This window comes from Diabrotica undecimpunctata, chromosome 2 (assembly GCF_040954645.1).
Source record: "Diabrotica undecimpunctata isolate CICGRU chromosome 2, icDiaUnde3, whole genome shotgun sequence".
Classification (NCBI taxonomy): Eukaryota; Metazoa; Arthropoda; class Insecta; order Coleoptera; family Chrysomelidae; genus Diabrotica; species Diabrotica undecimpunctata.
In genome coordinates, this window is record NC_092804.1 from 88,982,015 (window position 1) to 89,007,142 (window position 25,128).

The 25,128-nt window shown below is 31.9% G+C and overlaps 2 protein-coding genes across 2 annotated transcripts; one reads left to right on the top strand and one right to left on the bottom strand.

The window, feature by feature from the left end:
• The first annotated feature begins 15,322 nt into the window (after positions 1-15,322).
• LOC140433777 (uncharacterized) lies at positions 15,323-17,308 on the top strand. Its single transcript, XM_072521754.1, has one exon. The coding sequence runs from the start codon at positions 15,323-15,325 to the stop codon at positions 17,306-17,308; it is 1,986 nt and encodes a 661-aa protein (XP_072377855.1).
• Positions 17,309-18,076: 768 nt separating this feature from the next.
• LOC140433778 (matrix metalloproteinase-16-like) lies at positions 18,077-19,600 on the bottom strand. The gene has a single exon (XM_072521755.1). The coding sequence runs from the start codon at positions 19,598-19,600 to the stop codon at positions 18,077-18,079; it is 1,524 nt and encodes a 507-aa protein (XP_072377856.1).
• Positions 19,601-25,128: the final 5,528 nt, after the last annotated feature.

Sequence of the window (25,128 nt, forward strand, 5' to 3'; positions counted from 1 at the left end):
TACCATCAGTACTAATAAAATGGAAACTATCAAATTAATAGCAATTTCATTAAAACACACCTGAAAAATATTGACAACAAATTAAAAATCGCTTATGCGTTAAAAAAATTAAAGAATTGTGAATAGAAATAGAGGAGACGTCCATAAAAGCAATAGAGTAGCAAAGCTCACAGCATGAGAATATTGCCTCGTACTTTTATATAGCAATTTGCTATCACATATTTTGAGATATAAAATCTTAAATTTAGATATTAGACATTCTTATTAAATGTATAATCCAATATGTAAGTCTGTTTATGTTTTATATACTTGGAAAACACTGAACAGCCAAATATTTATTATTTTATGTACTAGGTTCTAAAAAAAAGTGTACTCAAAACGAATAAAGATTATCTACCAAGTATTTTATTCCAGTTTAATATGAAAGCATCAGATATAAAATATTATAAAAATTTCATCATAGGGGCAAATTTGAGATAAAAACCAAATGATAGAATATTTAGTGAAATCTAAATATCTTAGAATAGCTGTATCGAGCGAGGATGAGGTTGATGATGAGGAAAAAAAAGACCTATCGCTGGGGAAGTGAGAAAGCAATTTTCAAAAGCAAAGAGCACTTTAATTACAATAAATGAAATATGCGTTACAACCTATCATGATACAAATATATTCGTACCGCAGAAACAAGACAATTAATAAACACGTTAAGAGAATCTTAATAATAACCAAAATTTAAGTTTCAATACACAGAAGAAATAAAAATATACAGAATATACACAGGATAAACAACATTAAAATAGCTGCAAGAAAGAGAAAATAATGAATCAATCATATTAATGTAGAATAGCAGAGGTAAAAGTGTTTGTCATAGCATTGGACAAGTGCCCAATTGAAAAAAGAACACAGTCGTTCAAAAAAGACTGTATTCTAGAAAGAAGATAGAATAGATTATAAAAAATAAAGGCATAAACATGTATTTTCTTACTTTTTTAATATTAAAAATACGTAAATAAAACCTTGAATTAAAATGTGACCTTTGATATCTGTGATAAACTTCATCACTTGAACAATGGCGCTGATGTATGTAGTTGAAATTTTGTACACTTATTTTAACTGTTTATTTTCTTATTATCTATATATGAGTTGTGACCGTTATCACAAACTTATTTATTTTCCACAAAGAGGCTCTTCAATGCCTAAAATTATTACTACACAAATCTGATTCGAAATATCGTCAAAAAGTAATACAGAGCATGTAAAATTTAAATTTTTAATAAAAAGTAAAAGATTAGGCATTACTTATGGGGTTCAAAGAAGGAGCCTTTACGAAGATTGAAGTACTAATAAGACTACCGCAATCGGGCATATCCCGGGTAATGATTACTTAATTAATCGGCTAATTCTTCAGTCACCCCTTTAATATGATTTTGTCAAATTGTGTCTATAACTGTTAAGGGCATATCTAGAGATAAAGAAACTTTATTTTACTTAAACTTATCAGACATATGCGCTAAACACGAATCTGGCGTGTTTCTAGTGCAGAAGACACATATAGGGCCTAACCTAGGGTATTTGGTATTAAGCTGATTGCTGAAAACTATATTATAGATATAGACATGCTATCTTTGTCGTAAAAGAAGCAAAGAAAAACTTAAGGCAAAACCAGTCAGCTGAGAGAACCTTTCAACGATATTGAGCTTGGATTCACCATCTACATATTAAATGAAAAATAATGCAACTACCGACATTGAGGATCTGAGCACAAAGCTAATTACGAAATCTGGAACAAAAACACTACAATGGATTATCCGGATGATGAACAACTATATTCAAATTATGCAGATACCCAAAGTCTATAGACAAGCCAAAGTTGTTACCTTGCTTAAACCTGGCAAAAACTCCAACGACCACAAAAATTATCGGCGAATATATTTATTTTGTCAGCTATTCAATATATTTTTACACAAGATCATTAATATTATTTCATCGATATTAGAAAAAAAACTTAAATTAAAAGACGAAAGTGGCTATAGATAGTAAAGATCATGTACATCACAAATATAAAATCTTACCCAACACAGCAAAGATGGGTACGAAAAATATCGGGTATCAGGGGTGGTATTTTTCAATATAAATGCCGCTTACGACACCTTAAATTACAGGATATATCTCCAAAAACTATATGATATCCCCTTAGATAACTAACACATTTGTATTATCTGCGTATGCCTACACAACAGAATATTTTTCATATCACTCAATGGTATTGTAAGACTAGCAGATGACGAACGGTCTCGCTTGGGGTAGCATAAAGACACCTACACTGTATAACATTTACACAAACGATCAACCCATACCACTAGATACCTGGACTTCTATTATATAGATGATACACCTATTATTGCACAATAAAAATAAACTATGAATCAATTTTCAGCCAAAACCCCTGAAAAACTCATATGTGCTCCTTCAATTTCCCTAACATAGAAGTTTCACAAAACCGAACATCCAGTAATGTCATGAAATCGTTGAACTATAGACTTCCTATAAATTCCTTGAAAATAGTTTGTATCGCACGTGGTCATTCACAGATCATTGTTTAAAACTAAAAGGTAAATTGAGGACCAGAATTAGTATTCTTCGCAAGCTTTTTAGCTAAAAAAGAGGCGCACGTCCTTCCGCCCTACAAATTAACCATTCTTTCTTGTTGTATACACTACTACCCATTTTAACACAAAAATATCTATTGTAGCACTTAACTATATTTATTTTGAGATAACCTTCTATCGAGATATCATATGTACTACACCAATAAGACCAGAACTAAAATAATAAAAAAACTTTATACAAGATATCGCAGAACATTGGATGAAACAAAAGCAGTTTTTATTAATCGGATGCTTACATAAAACGTACAAAGACACATTTACGTAAACAAAATATATTACGCAATTTCTGTAATTAGGAAAACATCGACTTCGGCATTGAACTAATAAAATTATATTAAATAAAAAAATAACGTTTTAAAAATACAGAGAAAATAAAATTTTCTATTCAAGTGACCATTCCATTAAATAATAAGCCCAAGTTCTTTTGTATCTGTATACCTGTTTTTTAAAGAACCAGTTCTGTTCTATTAGTCCGTAGTAATACCAGGTAATCGGATATCCTCTGTTACACAGTGTAATGCTTATGACATTACACTATCTACAAAGAGTAGATAAAAATAAGGAGCCCATATAAACCGTTTAGGGTATATGTTGAAAATATACGGTATAATCGCACAGTTGCCAAACTCTCAGAGCTTACTTAAACCGATAAACCTATGGTTCAAATATACAATAAAGAAGATCTGAACGACCCCTATAATATATACACACGAACTAAACGATATACATTTATTATATAGGGGTACTTATAAGCTCCAAAATTTTTTTATAAATTAATAAACTTTACATGTTGACGAATCGACAGAACCAATATTATGGAATGGTCAAGTGAGCTTCGTATATTGGTGTCCACTTGACCACTGAGCTCACTTGAACCTTAATTTTAACATGGGCGGAGTCCACTTTATGCCGTAGATATATATATATATATATATATATATATATATATATATATATATATATATATATATATATATATATATATATATATATGTATATATATATATATATATATATATATATATATATATAAATATATATATATATATATATATATATATATAAATATATATATATATATATAGGTATATATATATATATAAATATATATATATATATATATATATATATATATATACATCTAGCGGTTAATGTAAGCTCCGTTCTAAAACGGTATTAAACTCCAGGCGAATATACACCGTGTATATTATTATCTGGGTAGCGCTTTATGTGGACTCCGACCAAAACGTCGGATTAAGTGGACTCCGTAATAGGTCAAAATACTTTTGGGATCCGTATACATTTCTTTGCGTACACTACTAAACTCCTCCGATGTTGCCAATAATTTGATTAGTCGTAGATTTTTAAATTTTACAGCAGGTACGTTTTGGATCTTTAAATTTATTTAAATATCAATTAATTTAGTCATCGAGAAATTTCACAAATACGTACTTGGTTATTGTAGTTAAATATTTTATGTTGGTAATTTATATTACTTGCTTTAATTATAGATAAACTGAAATTAGTGTCTATTATAAACTTTGAAAAGGCAAGGGTCCATTTTTATGTACTAGTATGTTTTTTAATGCATTGGCACTGAAACATTTATTATATTATAAATGTACGTTCCGATGTTTCGATTGCTACAGTTTATGACGAATAAAATATTTGTTTTATGAAGTAGTAAAATTTGAATTATAACAATTTATAAATCATTCTTAAAATTCCAATTTTTTACTGTCTAATTTCAGTATTTCGATTTTTAAATGTAGGGAATTCAATATCCTATATACTATATTTTAGATACACATAAACACATAGATACACTTATGGCAGATACTAAAAGAAGAAATATTTCGGTACCTTAGTGTAACTTGATTCTTGGCAACATATCTATTACAATTACATATAATATGTTCGGTCTTATTGTTTTAAATGCTTTGTGCTTGTACAAGCTATCATTATTTCAACTTTAAATAATTGTGTTTTTGTATCTTTCACTGTCAGGCATATCAAAATTTAATATTTAATTTAGAAGTAAATGTATATATAATATTCTTTTTTTTTTGTCATTTGGTTTAAATATAGATCACTTATATTCTTCTTGCTTATTTATTTTTATTCGTAATACTTATTAACGTACTTAATAACGTACCCGTTTTTGCAAAAAGCAACAACGGGTAAAAAAGATATCGGGTATCAGGGGTGGTATTTGTCAATCTAAATGCCACTTACGACATATTAAATTAGAGGACATTTCTCCAAAACTGTATGATATCGCCTTAGATAAAAACATCACGTGTTTTATCCGCGTATATCTACAGAACAGAAAATTTTTCGTATCATTCAATGGTAAGATGAAGAACGCAGATGAATGGTCTCGCTTGGGGTAGCGTAATGGCACCTACACTGTATTACATTTACACAAATGATTAACTGATACCAGTAGATACTAGGACTTTCATGTAGACGATACATTGCACAACCAAAACTTTTGTTGCTGAAGTGAAAAAAAATCTAAATGATGCCTTAAATATAATAAAAATAAACTACGATTTAATTTTAAGCCAAACCCCGAAAAATCTTATGAGTGCTCCTTTAATTTGTCTAAGACAGGCGCTTTCACAAAACTGAATATCTAATCTAATATAAATCTAATATAATCTATAATCAAATAAAAATACCTTTTTTTTTAAACGCATCTACCACGCAGAGGCATTAGCGTATTTAGATTAATGTTACACTTGATACAAATAATGTATATATATTAGTTTACAATTAATAATAATAATATGAATGTGTATTACAATGTATGTTTTAAATCTTATGAAGAAGTTGACAGTCTTTAATATAAGAAATTATTCTTTGGGTATCTGTATTTTCTTCTAGGGCAGTTGGGTATGCTATATTTGAGTCGTTCACTGTTATATTTAGGACACTGTATTAAAAAATGTTTTACCGTTAGAACATGGTTGCACACTTCACAAACTGGTTTATTTTTGCGCTGTAGTAAATAGCCATGAGTAAGTCGTGTCTGGCCGATACGGAGACGGGTGTCATCAGGTGCCACCAATCACGCACCTCGATGTGCATCGCCCTTCCTTCTGGAACTTATAATTAAATTTAATTGGTTGAGAAATGAAAAAGTTTCATATAAAAGTTAATTTATCTTTAAATATGGGACATTTTCGGATCTCAAGTCAGTATGGTTTTACCCGTCTAGGGTAGCTCCCTAGAGCACTTTGCTCGAAGGGCTCTGCGAATTTTCCAAGACTCTGAAGCTGAGTTTTTTTCTTCTTAGAAAACCTGTGTTTTATTTCTACAAAAGTAAGTAAACCATAAAGGCATTGTCAAGACAATGCCACAATAAGGGGGTACCGGCTAACTACGCAATATTGCAACATATTGCGCAATAGTTTGAGACATTAATAAACATGGAAACTTGCACCAAGATGCTATCGACTTTTCATACGTTTATTAATTACACCGGAGACGACACGGGTAAGCATCACATGCTCTCTTCTGTCTTTTACTTTTGGTTTCCAAAGATATGGATGTTTGTTAACTTCGTATAGCCTTAATGGAGTGTTGTTCCAAGTTTGTTGTCATTTTTTAATTATTTTTTGTTTTAAGTATGGTTTGAAATCTTTTTTTACCATTATGTTACTTTCTTCGGACATCAGGTTAGTTGGTGCGTTTTTAGCTAGTTTATCTACAACTTCGTTACCTTCAATTCTGACATGAGAAGGCACCCATAAAAAACGAACTTAGATGTTCTTATTTGAAATGTTTTTAAGTTCTTTTTTAATAAGAAGTAGAAGGGGGTTGTCTTTTTAGAATTGCGAATAATTCAGCCGAAAAGATGGTTGTAATTGACGACAATTTGAAACTAACTGAGATAGGTTTGTTAGACTGATGTCGATAGCCGGAATAGATATTGTCTGTGGCGCAGGGTTGCGGATTGAGGAGGTATCATAAGTTTTTGGAAATTGAAAATTTAATTTGGATAAGTATGAGCGTATACGAAAGTAAAAAGGATGATCAATTTGATGTGTTTGAAAATTTATTTGTAGATCGATCAGCAAAAACGTTATGCAGAACTGGATTATTTCGGTTTCATGACACCGCTGCTGCATATGTTAGGCTTATTGGAAAATATGAATTTTACTACAACGAAATATAAACAATTTATAAAAATTTGATGATTTGAAGGAAAAAAATGTCAAATTAGGCTAGAGCAATAACTGAAACAAAAGAATCAAGTGGGAATAATGTCGAATTAATTTGAAAAATTATAATACCAACATAAAAACAAAAATAAAAGAGGCTCTTTGAGAAAGAAAAATAGACACACTTTATTAAAAGAGTTAAAAGTAAAATGCTAAGAAAAAAAAATGCTTATATAAAATAAAGACCTAAAAGTCCGCCGGAGGGTTTGAAACAGATGTGAAAGAGGACAAAAACCAAATCAAAGAATTGATTGAGATTAAGTACATCCCTAGAGAAGAATGAATAACATATCTCAGATAAATAAACGGAACAACAGAAACTGAGTATACACTTGTAACTCCAGAAATATCATTAAATTAATACTGAAATACAAGAATCCATCACACAGTTAAAAAATAGAACCCCCACGAAAAAATACAGTAGAGTACAACTACTTTTGTACTCTAGCATTATGGTAAGAAGTTAAAAATATAAATACCTACATAATTGTATTACCGAAAAGTTAATAAAAACTTCTGTTCGTTAGCGGCAAGAGAAAGCGTATATCAGAATGTATTATGAAAAATTTTGTTAATAATACAGTATGCAATATAATGACAAGAATACTTTTATATCTTTCCTTATGGCATATTTTTAAAACAAAGCTTCTATACTGGCATTGTATTACTTTTTCTCTCTACAGTAAAATGCAGAGGTGAGCGTCACGGAACTAGCGCCACAAGATGGCGTCGTGAAGGGTAGCTTCATAGAATAGCGGCTCTTGGCATCGATTCACTACTCTTGATCAATTCGTTTTTAGTCATCATATATTTACTCTCAAAATAACTAACAAAATATAGACATTCAATGAGAAGTAAAAATTAAAAGAATAATATGTCACTAAAAGACTTGATTTGTAACGATTATCAAAATTTAATAAAAGTCATAAATGTCATCCGGTTAATAACAACATTAAATCGTTTGTCAATAAAAAATGTGAAGAACAATTGGACAACACATAGTTTGGATTTAGAGGTGGATTGGGAACAAAAGAGGAATTGTGCGCAATGGTGGTACTATTACAAAAATGCAGAGATTATAATGAAAGCGTATTCTTATCTAATATAGATTTTCAAAAGTATTTGACACAGTTCAACCTGGTAAGCCCATACATGCATTAAAACACATAAACCTAGATACCAAGATATTAATTTAATAAAAAATCTACTAAAATCAAACAGCGGTCATGCGGGTGAAAGATGAGACAAATCAAGCAGAAATTCAAAAAGGAGTCAGCCAGAGATGTGTGTTGTGATGTGAAATGTCACCACAATTATTTAATGTGTACTCCCAACTAATATTTTAGGAGACACTATGGGAAAGACGTAATGAATGGAGTGAGCATCATTAATAACAAAAAATTTGCATACTAAACCCCAATTATGACAGAAAATATAGATCATTTACAAATTCTTATATAAATCATTAACAGATAAAGCAAAAAGATAGGACTAAACTAAACAGATAAAAGTCCATGTTTACAAATAAGAAATTGAGTATGGTTATTAGATTGAGATCGTCGAATGTTATGTATGGTCGCAACTGCTCTATGGGGTAGAAGCTTGGACCCTGAAAGCCAAATATGTAAACAAATTAAAGGCATTCGAAATGTGGCTATATAGGCGTATTCTTAAAATTCCTTGGACTGTAAAAGTCTCAAACGAAAAAGCGTTAAGACGAATTGTCTATCTGGACATCGTATCTGGGCCACATAGTTCCAAACGATAAATACTCTCTTCTACGCGTCATCATGCAAGGAAGAGTAGAGGGAAGAAAAGTCTTGGGAAGAAAGACAAAATCTTTAAATCTCAAAAAGAATATCTTAAGTCAAATTTAACACGCTTTCAAGCCTTGTAGTGAAATTTTGTTTCTTAGTACAATACCGGATCCTGGAAAATTTTAAATACATTAAATTAAATCTTTCGTAAATTATAAAGCCTATTCTTAGATTAAAATAACAGACTTCTTAGTATTATGATATGTAGTATTGTGATAATGTATAGGTGTCAGTATTCTTTTAAAAGAGATTTATAGATTGGTATATAAATTTCACGGTCATGTTTCATACGGTTTTATCTGTCATACAAACATTAAAAACCTTAAAAAGTTTCATTTTACATATAATTAGCACGTTGGCTCTGAAAATGACCTATAAATATGCATTGTTAAAAATCGTATAGATTTATCAATTTAAAATGTTTTTTGTCGTCTTGATTATTTATCTCAATTCGTTCCTAATTAAGCACATGTTGTCCACAAGGTACCTCTCTCATTTTTTAATTACTACTTTTTTTACCTTTTTGCCATAGTTTTCTTCATTTTCTTTATTCATATCGATTTCACTCATAACGAATATTGGGTAGTTTATTGTTTCATGAAACTTTCTCCTTATATGTCCGTATCATACAAGTTGTCTAGTTATTATAGCGTATATAATGTCGTATGTTAATTCCATTTTATTTAACAACAAAATACTAAAAACTTTGTTTTCAAAACTTTCACCAAATTAATTGTATCTTATCACTACAGCTATTTCGGTAGAGTGCCTTTCTCAAGTCTCAAGTTTCTCGAATCCATCAATCATCTATTGTATTTCTTATCAAGATTTTGAAGCAGCTGTGCTCCATTAGTCCATTTTTGTTGCTTTTTGTCACTGTTTTTTTTTTCTTTATTGTCATCATTACGTAGCGCTACAACACTGAGTGGGTCTTCGCTAACTACAACTGTTTTCCAAGTTGATCGATTTTCCACGAATCTTCAATGAAATGTTAATTTTCTAAGATATGATTGGATGTTTTCTCTCCATTGTACACTGAGACACCCAAGTGGCATTCTTCTGTGCTAAGTTTCTTCCATACCAGTTTTACAAGTTTGACATCTTGGCGTCTATGCATGTGTCCGATCTACCTTAAGCGATTTATTTTCCTGAACAATATCGTTATAAGAGCTTTCTTTATTCAGTATATGTTCTTATTCTATACGGATTTGTAGTGATATAATAATGAGGTTAAACATTTTTAGAAGAATTATGCTCTGTATTTCTTTAGTGACATTATTATTAACCGTGATTATTGATCTAAGATATTTTCCATTCTTTCGAAATTGAAGTTGTTGACTTTATTATTTTATCTAGATGTATTGAATTGCTCTCTTCTTTTGATTCTTCTTTTGCTTGTATTTGGTTTTCATTTTGTTGATTTTAAGTGAAACATTTTTCGTACTCTCTTCACTTTGTTAATGTCGTTTGCGGACGGGAGAGAGTTTCTTATGAAATCAATATCATTAGCATATGCTAGGAGTGCTTTGTACCTTGGTCCATTAATGGATTGCATCTTAAATATGCGTTATTTCTATTTTAGTAAGCTGTTCATAAATTTTTTGAATATTTAAATCGAGAATCTGTATTTATTCGATCGTTTTATAACACAGTTTCTTGGCGCCTATTTAAATCTCTGTTTTTTTGGTTCGGTTATCATTATTACAAAGATTTTTCGGGATATCGACATAGGGAACTCGGTGGTATGTCTTTATTTAACAACAAAATACTAAAAACTTTGTTTTCAAAACTTTCACCAAATTAATTGTATCTTATCACTACAGCTATTTCGGCAGAGTGCCTTTCTCAAGTCTCAAGTTTCTCGGATCCATCAATCATCTATTGTATTTCTTAGTAGAGAAAATATGGGAATTTCAAATAAAAGATGGCGGCCAGTTGGATGGCTGGTATGTGGCGTTGAGGCCGTAGAAGTAGCCTCTGGGGATGTAGGGGGTGATGTACTTTAAATATAAGTATGAAAGAAGTACACCCTATCGTGATAGGGTTGAAAAAAAGGGTGAGAAGTAGAAAATACGCAATATTGTTGTAATAATATTGTTGCAATGAATAATTTGCTGACAGAGTTGGTTAGGTGGCGTTGGGGCCTGTGTAGATGTACAAGAAAGCCTCCCCTGACGTCAGAGGGGGTGTGTGTTCGAAATGGTAAAGAAGAAGCGGTGAAAAGATAAGTAAAGGAAATTTTATGGTGTTATGTAGATATTTAGTAACAAAATATGATAAATGGGGAAATTAGGCAATGCAGATACGTCGTATATATTGGTCATTAGCAAGCTAAAAAGCAACGATTTAATTTTTTAGTATTAAATAAAATTTCATTTTATTCATATAAAGAAACGAATTTTTGCAATTTAAACCATCAACTAGATACGCCCACTTTCTGATAACGCGTAAAAGTATATACAGTTTTAGAATTAAGAGAAAATGATAATTTCATTTTATTTGAACGAATGTTTTGTAATTTAAAACCATCAACTGAATACACCCACATTCCGATAATACGTTAATGTATATACAGTTTAGAATTCATATAAAGAAACTAAGGTTTTGAAATTTAAACCATCAACCAGATACACCCACAGTCCAATGGTGTGTATTTGCAAATTACTAGTTAAAAGGGGCGTAAAATTCACAAGGGATTTCCGAATTAGCTGCTATTTAAGCAGAAATCGCGGATTGCCATTTCATAGAGTTTCCGTCATTGTGAGTGTGATCAATACAACTAAAAAAGTAAGTATATATTTTTTTAATTAAATATTTGCTACTTGTGTTCAGAAGTCTTTTGTCTTCTTCTTTTATGTTTAATATTATAATTTTACCTTAAAGGCCTGAAATCTACCCAACAACATAGCATTTGCTGGTAAATGCTTTTTTTCAAACCTTCTTGTGTATGTTCTTAAGTTATGAGTTTCGTTTGAGTCCTGGTCCACGTCTACCTGCTATTACAAGCTGTAGAAACTCGTAGGTAATGCTTGAGTCCTGGTCCACGTCTTTTGTCTTCTTCTTTTATGTTTAATCTTATAATTTTTTCCTTAAAGACCTGAGATCTACACAATAGCATAGCATTTGCTGGTAAATGCTTTTTTTCAGACCTTCTTCTGTATATTCTTAAGTTACGAGTTTCGTTTGAGTTTTGGTCCACGTTTATTACATATTCTTAAGTTATGAGTTTCGTTTGAGTCCTGGTCCACGTCTACCTGCTTTTACAAGCTGTAGAAACTCGTAGGTAATGCTTGAGCCTGGTCCACGTCTTTCATCTTCTTCTTTTATGTTTAATTTAATAATTTTACCTTAAAGACCTGAAATCTACACAATAGCATAGCATTTGCTGGTAAATGCTTTTTTCAGACCTTCTTCTGTATATTCTTAAGTTACGAGTTTCGTTTGAGTCTTGGTCCACGTTTATTACATATTCTTAAGTTATGAGTTTCGTTTGAGTCCTGGTCCACGTCTACCTGCTTTTACAAGCTGTAGAAACTCGTAGGTAATACTTGAGCCTGGTCCACGTCTTTCATCTTCTTCTTTTATGTTTAATTTAATAATTTTACCTTAAAGACCTGAAATCTACACAATAGCATAGCATTTGCTGGTAAATGCTTTTTTTCAGACCTTCTTGTGTATACTCTTAAGTTACGAGTTTCGTTCGAGTCCTGGTCCACGTTTATTACATATTCTTAAGTTATGAGTTTCGTTTGAGTCCTGGTCCACGTCTACCTGCTATTACAAGCTGTAGAAACTCGTAGGTAATGCATTCTATTGTATAACTATGATTTTGTAGTTTCTTCTTTTTCATCATCATATTAATGTTTTGTCATATTTTATGTTTTACTGTTACGATTTTACTTTAAAGACTTGAAATCTACACAATAGCATAGTATTTGCTGGTAAATGTTTTTTTATTATTTTAAGCCTTCTTGTGTATATTCTTAAGTTATGAGTTTTGTTTGCATCCTGGTCCACGTTAATCTTCTATTATAAGCTGTAGAAACTTGTACGTATATAACTATGAGTTTGTAGTTTCTGCTTGTTTGCCATTTTAATGTTTTATATTCTTTTATGTTTTACTGTTAGAATTTTAAGTTAGTTTTAGCTTTTTATCATCTTTTATGTTTTACTGTTGCAATTTTACCTCAGACCTGCAAGAGACACAGTAGCGTGGTATTTGTTGGTTTTTTTTGTGTACATTCTTAAGTTATGAGTGTCGTTTGTGTCCTAGTCCACGTCTAGCTTGTATTACGAGCTGTAAAACTCGTATGTAATGTATCCTATTATATATAGCTATGATTTTGTAGCCTCGACCTCGATTTTTTATCTTGTTATTGTCTTTTTTCATCTTTTTTAATGATAGAATCTACACTGTAGCAAATAAACTTATATTTAAAATTATTTCAGATGGATTTAAACAAACTTAACAAAGTTTCTGTTATCCAGAAGGAGGCAAAGCCGATTAGAAAGCTGCAGCAATTGCAAGTTGACAAACCATTTAAAATAGTAAATTCTAAAATTGTCACCACAAAATTTGGACAAACGGTGCTATTAGAACTAGAGGAAACTGTGGTGTTCCTACCGAAGCGGGTTACCGAGGACTATATCCCCTATATAGAACAGTTTAAGACTGAAAAGTACGCTGTCGTCTTCAGAGGCCTGGTGAGCACGGGCAAACCAAATCCAGCAGCGTCATTTGAAATAATTGAAATTTAAGAAAAAAAGAAAACTGTAAGTAGATTTTTTATATTCCAAATTTTGAAAAATGAATTCTGAGGAAATTACTATACTTAGTAGTGAGATAATTAAAAAATTTGATGAAGCTGAAAAACTACTTTTTTTAAAAAAGCGTTGTTCAGATAGAGAAAGAAAAAATTATATAAAGCAAGTTAAAAAACATATATGTTTATGCAATTTAGCTATTAAGGATGGTGATTTAAGTATAGGGACGCTACGAAAACTTCAAACTAATGTAGGGATCCTTAAAAGATTTCTAATTATACTTCAAAATTTAAATTCTGTTGCGGGTGGTGGGTTAAATATTAGACGTAAAAGTAAAGCAAAAGTTGTTTGGAGAAATATAGTATCAATTTTTCAAAGTAGAGTACAAACAGGAATAATTATTAATAAAGAGCATAAAGATATTTTACAGTTTTTTGCTGATGCTTTTAAACTATTTAAAAAAAAAATTGAATTCAACTTAAAAACAATGGGCATACTAAAAGTAAATACTACATTTTGCGGGGAATTTATCAAAAAAGCTGAAGATGTAGAAATTTTAGAAAGAAAATATTTTCAAACTAAAAATGAAATTATTGATGTTATTACCGATTTAAATTATTGGTTTGAAGTTTTTGTTAAAGATGTTGTTTTGAACGATTTATCTGAATTTGCGGAATCTCAAAGTGGTTGGGCACTGAATAAAATTATATCTTTAGAAATAAACATTAATAAATTTGAAATGGCTAAAGGAGCCTCATCGTATATTCAATTGCATCCGAAAGTTGCTAAAAAACGAGCTTGTATTAATGTTAAGAATAACGACCAGGCTTGTTTTGCTTGGGCTATTGTATCAGCATTATATTCAGGTAACGTAAACGCTAACCAAACTAATTCATACCCTCACTACACCAAAGTCCTTAATTTAAAAGGTCTTACATTTCCAGTAACTCTAAATCAAATTCCCCTCTTTGAAAAAAATAATGAAAATATTTCTGTTAACGTTTTCGAGCTAAATGTTAAAGACGAGCATTTCAACTTTTCAGTGCTTCCTGTAAGATTAACTAAACACAAACGAGAAAAACATGTCAATTTGTTGATAGTTCAAAATAAATATTATTTTAATAATGAAGTAGACAACGTCGGACCATGGAGTGGTGGACGTGATGAAGATATAATACATTTTCACTATATTTGGATAAAAGATTTAGGTAAACTTGTCAAATCACAACTTTCTAAACACCATGGAAAAAAATTTATATGTGATAGATGTCTTAATTATTTTTATACAAAAGAAAAGTTGGATGCTCATACCATCTACTGTGAAAAGATAGATGACTGCAAAATAAGTTTCACCAAGGAACCATATGTTAAATTTAAAAATTTTGTTTACAAAGAAAAATTGCCGTTCCTAGTATATGCAGATTTTGAATCACTGCTCGTTCCTCTGCGCGTATCCCACCCAATACCATCAACTACATCAACGTATCCATATGAAAGACACACAGCGTACAGTGCTGGATTATATTTTAAGTGTAATTATGACGATAATTTATCATTTTATAAAAGCCGTGTGGGTATGGATTGTATGTCATGGTTTTCACATGAAATTGATAACTTGGCTCAATTTATTTATTCAAAATTAATAGATATTCAACCCATGAACGTTGAAGTAAGTTTAAAAGATGCTACTGAGAGATGTCACATTTGCAATTGAAAATTTTTGAAAAAGGATCATATTGTAAAAGACCATTGTCATTTGACTGGCAATTTTAGAGGTTTTGCACATAGTGGGTGCAATTTAAATTATAAGAAATCATTTGTGGTTCCAATAGCCTTCCACAATATGAGTGGTTACGACTCACATTTCATAATAAAGGATTTAGCGAAAATGTACCACATTTCCATTTTACCCATCAACAAAGAAAAATATATTAGTTTCACAGTTTACCATAAAAAGACAAATATTAGTTTCCGTTTCATTGATACTTTTAGATTTATGGGGAGTTCATTAGATAGCCTAGTTTCAACTTTGAAGCCAGAAAACTTCGGAATTTTAAGAAAACAATTTCCAAATTTAGATGATGAAACGTTCAAGTTGTTAACTAAAAAAGGAGTGTTCTTTTATGATTATTTAGATAAAATTGAACGGTTGGATGAAACAAAGTTGCCAAATAAAGAAAAATTTTACAATAAACTGAACGATGAGCATATATCAGATTTAAATTATGCTCATGCTAAATTAGTTTGGAAGAAATTTAACATGAAAACTCTTTGGGATTACAGTAATTTATACATGAAGACAGATATACTTCTTTTGGCTGTAGTTTTCGAAACTTTTAGAGACACATGCTACAAGACATATGGGTTAGATCCAGGACACTATTATACCATCCCGGGTTTCACATGGGATGCAATGCTTAAGTATACAGGATGTCACTTGGAAACTATACAAGATGTTGATATGCTTTTATTCTATGAACGAGGTATACGTGGAGGTATCTCACAGTGTTGTAACCGTATGGGGGAGGCTAACAACAAATATATGATGAATTACGATCCAACTAAACCTTCTAAATATCTCATGTATCTTGATGTTAACAATTTATATGGTTGGGCGATGAGTGAACCACTCCCTTATGGAGGTTTCCATTGGGATGATACAAATATCGATGTTATGTCAATACCTGACGATGCAAAAGAGGGATACATTCTTGAAGTTGATCTCTCTTACCCAGAAAACTTACATGACCACCATAAAGATTTACCGTTTTGTGTAGAACATTGCAAACTTCCTGGTTCCAAACAATCTAAACTCTTGTCTACTCTGTACAATAAAACTAACTACGTTATTCACTACAGGAACCTAAAACAGGCTATATCACATGGATTAGTTCTTACTAGAATTCATAAGGTATTGAGATTTAAGCAGATGGCTTGGTTAAAAGGTTACATTGCTCTTAATACACAATTGAGGGCTCAAGCTAAAACAAGCTTTGAGAAAAACTTATACAAACTCATGAATAACGCTGTATTCGGAAAAACTATGGAAAACCAGAGGAAGCATAGGTTGGTGAAATTAGTCAATAAATCGCAGGGGCGAATAGGTGCTCGAAATTTGATTGCTAGCCCGAAGTTTCATAGTCGCGTTATTTTCGATGAATCATTAATGGCAGTAGAATTAAAGAAAACTGAAATTATTTTCAATAAACCATTGTATGTTGGAATGGCAATCTTAGAACTGTCTAAAATCTGCATATATGAATTTCATTATGACTATATGTTACAAAAATTCCCATTAAATCAAAATAAATTGCTTTATATTGATACTGATGGACTGATTTATGAAACTGAATGTAATGATATATATGAGGAAATGATTAAGACTGATATTCATAGATTTGATACAAGCGATTATCCTCCAAAGAATCCTTGGAATATTCCTTTAGTAAACAAAAAAGTGCCTGGTCTAATGAAAGATGAGAATAACTCAAAAATCATGACTCACTTCATAGGTCTTCGTTCAAAGCAATATACATATAAAGTGGCTGGAGAGAAAGATGCTAAAAAGTCAAAAGGGGTTAAGATGAATGTTGTAAAGACTAAAATTAACTTTGATGATTATTTGAATTGTTTAAAACATTTTTGTGAAACTGTCGAATCAAAATCATTTTTTTATGCAACACAGCGTTGTATACAATCCAAATTACATGAAGTTTACAGTATTGAGCAAACTAAAATAGCCTTAAACCCTTTTGATGATAAACGGTACTTACTGCCGAACACTTTTGATACTTTACCATGGGGTCACTATAGTATAACACATAGGTGAATTCATTTTTCAGATTTGGAGATGGAAAGTCTACAAAATTTATGCATAAGCACTATTATCAAAAACACACATGAAATTTCAAAATTTATTAGCAGATCGCCTTTACCATGGGTGTTAACGGAAAAAATAGTTCAAAAATTTAGTAAAATTAAATGGACGCAAATTAAAACTAACCCCGTTCCTTATGAACCTTTTCAAGTTTGTGACTTTGAGAATCATGATCTAGAACTAAATATTTTACCTGCACTTCGTCAGGCAATTATAGATTGTGAGGATTTTGAATCTTTTGCACTTAATGATTACTATTGCTTATGGTTTAGGTATTATAAAATATCAAAATATAATTTGCTACTCTGTCGCACATGTTACAGAGTATTTAAATTAATTTTCTCTGAAAAACAAAAATGTCTAAAAGCTGTATCTGATAATTTTCATGTTAGTTGCTTAGCGTCAGACTTGCATTTAATATTTAGAAAAAAATCATCCTGGTGTCAAAATGGTTTTTGTGAAGTACTCTTTGAACTAAAGGATAGATATGATTGTGAGGAGGATTTACACGGAAATCATAATAAAAGAGTAAGATTCTCCAACATTTAAGATGTTAATAAAATTTAACTTTTTGCTAAAGACGATCTGTATATTTGTATATCTGTAAAATGTAAATAATAAAAAAACTTTCTTGTAAAATAATTATTTACTTTTATTTACCTTTTCCCAATACAAACTCTCATTTAGACATTAATTATTTATAATATAAATTTACTTTAGCTATAAGGATTTCAGTTGTTTTAATAATCCATTATCTGGACAAGTTAACCCTAACATATTCCAATTAAAAGTACCTTTTTCAATGACACTTCTTGTAAATTCATTAAACTTGTAATAAATGTTTTGCTTTAAGAAATATATATGCCCATCAATATAATTAAATGCTGATGTAATATCATTTGGTATTCCTGGAAAAATATCACTAATACGTCCTCTTGAGATAACGCCTTTATCATTAAATTCAATAAATGAGCCATCAAAACAAACAAATTTTTTTCCTGAATTTGTTTGAAATAAACCGGTAATACTTCTTGCGTTATTTACTTCAGGTACCATGTTATCTGTATGAATTCTTAAGCTAGGAAATGCTGCTGCGTATATACGATTCCTACTTACACCAATTAAATCTCCATCGGTACTTTGAAAAACATGTGTTACGTTCGTAATTCCCCTTGGCAAATATCCTATAAATTGTTCAGCATTGGCGGGTATCTTTTTATTATTTAAGTCATATTTCCATATCAGATCCTTACTTACTATATACATTCGGTATGTTGGAAATGATGGAGCGTATGCTAAAAATATTAAATCTGGATATTCTAATTCACATACATTCGTTATGGCATTTTGCATCGATTTATTACTCCTAGCTATTGTGGTTGCCTTACTCCTAGATCTTTCTGTTGTGGTTGTCTTTAAAGTTGGTGAACTGACCCTAGTAACAACAGGTTGAGTTGGAATAGATGCAGATTTAGTTTTAGGTCCATATAACTCTTCTAAGCCGATTTTATCATCTTCAGATATGTTGGTAGGTAAATCTTGATAAAACGGATACATTACAGCTTTCCTATCGCTACTATGTGATAAACCTAAAGCGTGACCAACTTCATGAAGAAGGACAGCAAAGAAATTTGTTCGACCCTCTGCTGTAGAATTCAAACTGAAATCCCATGTTAGATTGCTATTCATATGAATTTCTATGCATCCAGTTACTGGTGGAAAATAAGAATGTGCTAATACACCACTTGTAAATGTATAAGGACATGCGCTGTTACCCTGACAATTATATCGAAAATAGTGCTGCTTTGGAACGACTGTTATAGTTATATCCGGATTTGGATTTGGGACTTGCAGATAAGTAAACTTAAATTTTGATGCTTCTTCCCATATTTTAAATACTCTTTTAGCGACTTCCAAAGCTGTAGGAGTAAATTGGGGAAAATACCATTTTATATCAAATTTTTTACATGCTGATTTTACAGCGTACGCATTGTCTCCTTGTGTACATCTTGGTTTCTGCATTAACTCCACAGTTTCTCTATTTAATTTTCCATCCACAGGTAAATTATATTTTTCTTGAAACTTTTGTAGTATTTCAGCAATATCAGTGTGTGCAGTTTCACTTGTGGTGATATAACCATATTGTTCTAACCATGATACCGCATTTGTCTCGTTAAAATTTTCACCTAAGCAAAAACTTACGATGCCAGTTACGATGAGCAGAACAACTTTATTGGTTTGCATCTCGAATGATACTGATTCAAATAAAAAGAATCAGTTTAATACAAGTAAAAGTTGACTCTTTGACCACTCACTCTTTGACCCCACCAACTTGACTAATCTTATTTTTAATTTTAAATAAATAAAACAATAGATACATATTTTACAAGCTTTATTAAATTCTTTCAAGATCATTAGCGATCCTATGTTTACAGAAAAATATAAGTTGTCCTAACGCCACATGTTGTAAAGTATATCCTTCACGTGCAAATCTATACAACTTTTGAATGGCGTCAAAACACGTATAATTTTGATTACTAAAACTATCTCGAACAATATTAAGCGTATTATAATAAAAATTTGGAAATTCAATAGTCTCTAACATTGTCACATATGGTGTTAAAAGTTCGTTGTTTGCTTCTAAAAGGGTGTTCACTTGCATTTCTGAGAGACAAAAGTTAATGTCATGCTTGGTTATTTCGAGGAATTTGATGTTGTCGTAGATTATTTGTCGAATTCTGCAATGGTCACCGCACTGAATTTCAGCAGGATCATCAGAAAAAGTTACGTTCTCATAGAAAAAACTATTCTCATTGAGTTGGGTAATTAATTGTTCCCATTTATATGTACTGAAAGATATTTTCTGCCATGGTGATTTCCACATAATTATCGCAGGAGTGTATGTTCTGGCTGGACTTAGACCACATCCAATTTGGTATGATTCATTTAAAAACTATGTGTACAGCAGGTAATGGGTCTCGTTCTTGGCCGCTTCTTCGTACTTCTCTAGGAGTACATCCAGCTCACGGTCATAGCCTTCAAATACGATTGATGTTTCGGATGATGGTGAAAGGGTGACATCATACTCGCTGCCGCTTGAGTATCCAGTATCTTGGGAATACATTTTGACTATCTAACTGACTGCAACAAACTGAGAAAAGAAAAACGTGTTTCTACGTGTTTATCCTCAATTTTTCATACTTCTGTTCCCCCACCTTTTAGATGACGGCGTCATTATCAATCCAACTATTATATTTTGCATTAAGGCCAAGCCATTTGACGTACATTTTTTTATCTTTGCGACGTAAAACTTTTTCAACTAAGTAAATATCAGGATTGGCTGTTTTCTGTAATTCTTCATTGTAAAAGGCTCCTTTTATCGGTGTGCCTTGCATGTCTTCGAGCATGTATGTTGCAGGGTTGGTAATATTAAATTTAGTAACTTTGAATAATTCTGTTGTCCAACTTGGAACGTACCCCTTGTCGAATAACATTTTGGTTTTGCTGATGCGTACAATGTCAACAACTTTAAATTTTCGTGGACCTGCGATTTTTAAATACCTAAACTTGTTATTTAAAATCTTCTTTTCATTGGATTTGTTCACTTGTGATGGTTTATATCCCGTTTTTGAATGCTTTGTATTGTTGTATTCAGACGTAACTTTGGGTAATATGTCAATCCACTTGTATGTACCGTGTAAGCTGAAATACTTGTATAGTTTGGATTTCAACGTTCTAATGACGCGTTCAGCTATGGCTGCTTTCATGGTAGTGAAAACAGAGTAGTGATTTATTTTATGTTTTTTCATTAAATTTTGAAACTTGTTGTTGTAAAATTCAGTCCCCTGATCCGACTGCAGATTTTTCGGTGTTCGTTTACTGTGTTTGAGTATATCCGAAAATGCTTAAGTTAGCTCTTCACCCGTTTTTGTCCTTAATGGACGAGTCCAAAGGTATTTCGAGAAACAATCGATAACAACTAAAATTAATTCAAAATTTCTATTGTTATGAGAATCAGATCGCATTTCAGCCAAGTCCATCTGCCATAAATCGTCTAAGCCTTTAATGATTGTACGTCGTCTCGGATATTTTTTTCGTGCTTGCTTATGGAGCTCGTTAACCAGTTCTATCTTCTCTTTGGAATTGGCCATGCCTACCTTCTAACGCTTTACCTCTTTGGACTAAAGGGTTTAAACATGTGTTTAATATAGCAAGTGAGTCTTGTATTTATTTTACTGCTGCAGATAAACGTTCATCCAGCTCGAACAAAGTCTTTGACAGATCTGATACTTTATTATCTAATAAAGATCTCATATCCGATTCATCTCGAATACTTTTCTGCCATTGCTCAATATTATGAATCCTATTATCATTTATTGTTTGCATATCTAACTGTAACTCGCTTCGTAATGTATTATGGTTTTACGTTTCATCTTTTTTACATCGGACATCACTCTTCCAAAACTTTTAATCTTCAACGCTTTAAGTCATTGTTTTCAATGAATTCTTCTATTACCTTAATACGAATTTTCAAATCTTGCGAATTAAGATCCATTGTTTTAATCTTTTTTTCTATTTCCAGAGCTTTCATCATATTTTGTGTAGTTTGGTAGGCAGCATCCGTAAGACTCTTCTCCATTTCATGTTTAAATATATTTAGATCATTTTTAAAATTATGTATGTCTTTTGATAAATCAGATATTTTCAAACCAACCAATTTATTGTCATCAGCTAACCCATTAATCGATTTATTAAAACTGCTTTCAATTTTGTTAATTGAGTTCGAGATTTTTTGTTCAAGTTGAGCATCTTTTGCATTATATTCATTGCGTATCAAATTAAATTTTTTTCTTAAAAAAGTTTTGACATTAACAATTTGATCATCTACGTATTTCTTATTGGAAAGATGTATACCTGCTACAGGAGGATCTCGTTTAATATCCTTATTGACTGCATGTATCTGGTTTTGTAAATCCAAAATGGATTGCTTTAAACCATCACGTAGCTTTTTAACAACTTGTTCATTAGAACGATAATGATGACGACCAAACTTGTCAACACTCATATTGAAAATGATATCCAATAATCCAACCTAACATTAATATATAATATCTGCTTCACGTAATTCGGTGATAATGGCAACAATTTCGTTATTGTGGGATGTGTTTCCTGCTTCTTGGGAAGCAATCAGCAATTTTAATCTGTCACATAGTTCGTTTGGATCATCCCAATACACATATTCAATAGGATTATCATTGTAGATCAATTGAGAATCACCGACGAGCCCAGATCCTTTGGAGCTAGATGGTGAAGATAACGATGTTCGAGGAGACGTTGACGATGAACAAGTCGCTTTTGCTAAACGGGCGAGACCTTCGAAAGGTGGTCTCTTTAATGCAGTAGATCGAGTTTTTGGTGGTGATTTCTTCGTTGTTGCATCGATAGGTTTAAATAGTGGCTTAATAATATGATGATATTTTTCTCCAGTTGCACCTTTAAGACGACCTATAGCATCCAGATGAGCCCCTGTACTATTTAATAAACTTTTATAGTGTTTTAAATCATTATCATCATAATATTCTGGACTATTATAAAAAATTAGTTGGTATAAACCTGGCGTTCCCGGTACCCATCCTCCTCCCTCACTACCATCACTGATGACTTCTACACTACCTTTGTTTTTGTTAAAGTTTATTCGCCGTTTACCTAACATCCAACCAATTTCGTCATTATATATAGGTCCATAGTTTTTATCAATTTTATCGTCTTTCATCCAAAACTCTTTTATATATTTATGACTCATTGGAGGATATTGCTCGATATATTCATCAATAACCTCTTTCGAAACATTATTAGGATCAAAAATTTCATGTTCGTTAGCTCGATCAGTTAATACTACATCCGAAAATACATCGTCATCGTCGGCTTCTTTTTTCATCTCTTCCTCCGTTTTCACCTCTTCCTTTTTGACATGATTAAGTTTGTTATTAATAGCATGATGCAACGTTTTTGAGGATTGCGCAATATCTTTTAAAGGTTTAGCAATGGGTTTAAAGAGTTTATTTAGCGACTCATCTTGTTCTGTTCTACGTTACTTTAGTGCCAAATACTTTTTGCGAATAACCCGAGCTAGTTCAACAACTTTACGCTTGCGTGCAGCTACCTCTTTGTCTGACATATTGTTATACAATGCGTGTGTTTCGATCATACCTACAATTTTATAAATTTGTCAAAGCCTTTACGATATCGTCCGTTAGAAATATCGAACTCCTTAACAATGACGAACGTACCATATTTGTCTTTCCAACATTCAGAACAAAATTGTTTAAATTGGTCAAATGTCATGTCAGGTGAGACGTGATCATCAAAGACGTGTTTTAAATTGAGCTCATCCTGTTTAAACAATACAATAAGGTTTGCATTATCACGTAGGAGTTGTTTACCTGCTCGATTGTATGATTGACATAGGTATGCACAATCAATATCTTTATGTCTGCCCATACAGTAATATTCACGTATTGTTTGTTGTGGATCCGTTGATACATCATCAAAAATGAAAATAGAATTTGGTTTAGCTTCACTGGGACTTATTACATCATCATTATCTTTAAATGGAAAATAGCCCACTTCTTTTATAGAGTCCAACACTTCTTTCAAAAATTGATACTTAGGTTGAAACAACGACTTTGAATAAACGTAAACATTTTTGAATTTAGCGCCATTCAGATCAAACAATAATGCCAACATAACATTAGTTTTTCCACATCCACTTGGACCACATATGATAGCACGAAAAGAATGTGGTAGCAATGCGCCATGTTTACTGGTTCTTGTCATGTTATCGACAAAATCCAAGTTTTCCACTACTAGTGTCTTATCTTGCTGAACTACATTCATCTTGTGATTGATATGTATTTTATACACTTGGTTATATAAAGAAATTTTTGTAAGAAACAATCCATTTCAATGTTGGTCGTTCAAGGTGAAGGAATTTTGAATTCTCTGATTAATAGTCTACCATTTGAATTGCACGCTCCTGGCTACCAATATCTAGGGCCTGGAACAAAATTACAGAACCGTCTAGCTCGTGGAGATCCTGGGATAAATCCATTAGATCGAGCTGCGAGAGATCACGATATCGCATATTCCCAAAGTAATTCATTGAAAGATCGACATAAAGCAGATTGGGTGTTGGAAAACAAAGCGTGGGAACGAGTTAAAGCAAAAGACGCATCTTTGGGTGAAAAAGCTACTGCCTGGTTGACTACTACAGCGATGAAAGCTAAACGAAAACTGGGTATGGGTATGAAACATGGTAAAGGTGTTGGTTCATTTAGGCGACATGTTCTGCAACCAATTATCAGAAAATTGAAACGATCTCCTCCGTTACCAAATCTGCGCAAATCAACCCTTCTTGCACTTGCAGCAGCTAGAGCAGCTGTTAAGAACGTAGGTGGGAAAAAGAATATACGGGTTCCAAGAATCATTCCATTGGAACCAAAATCAGATGGTATTTTACCTTTAATCCCCATCTTTGCAGGCTTATCAGCTCTTGGTAGTTTGGCGGGGGGCGCAAGCGCAATCGCCAAGACTGTAATTGATTCAAAGAATGCTCAAAAGAAACTAGAAGAGGATAAACGTCACAATAAAACTATGGAACATCTAGGCAAAGGATTATACCTTCGAAAAAACGCTAAAGGTGGCTTTGGATTATATTTAAAGAAGTCAAAAAACTCCCGCTGAAGCTACCTAATAGACCTTTAACTAATGTG

Coding starts and splice junctions, on each gene's coding strand:
- LOC140433778 (XM_072521755.1), bottom strand. CDS start 19,600: ATGCAAACCAATAAAGTTGTTCTGCTCATCGTAACTGGCATCGTAAGT.
- LOC140433777 (XM_072521754.1), top strand. CDS start 15,323: ATGAGTGGTTACGACTCACATTTCATAATAAAGGATTTAGCGAAAATG.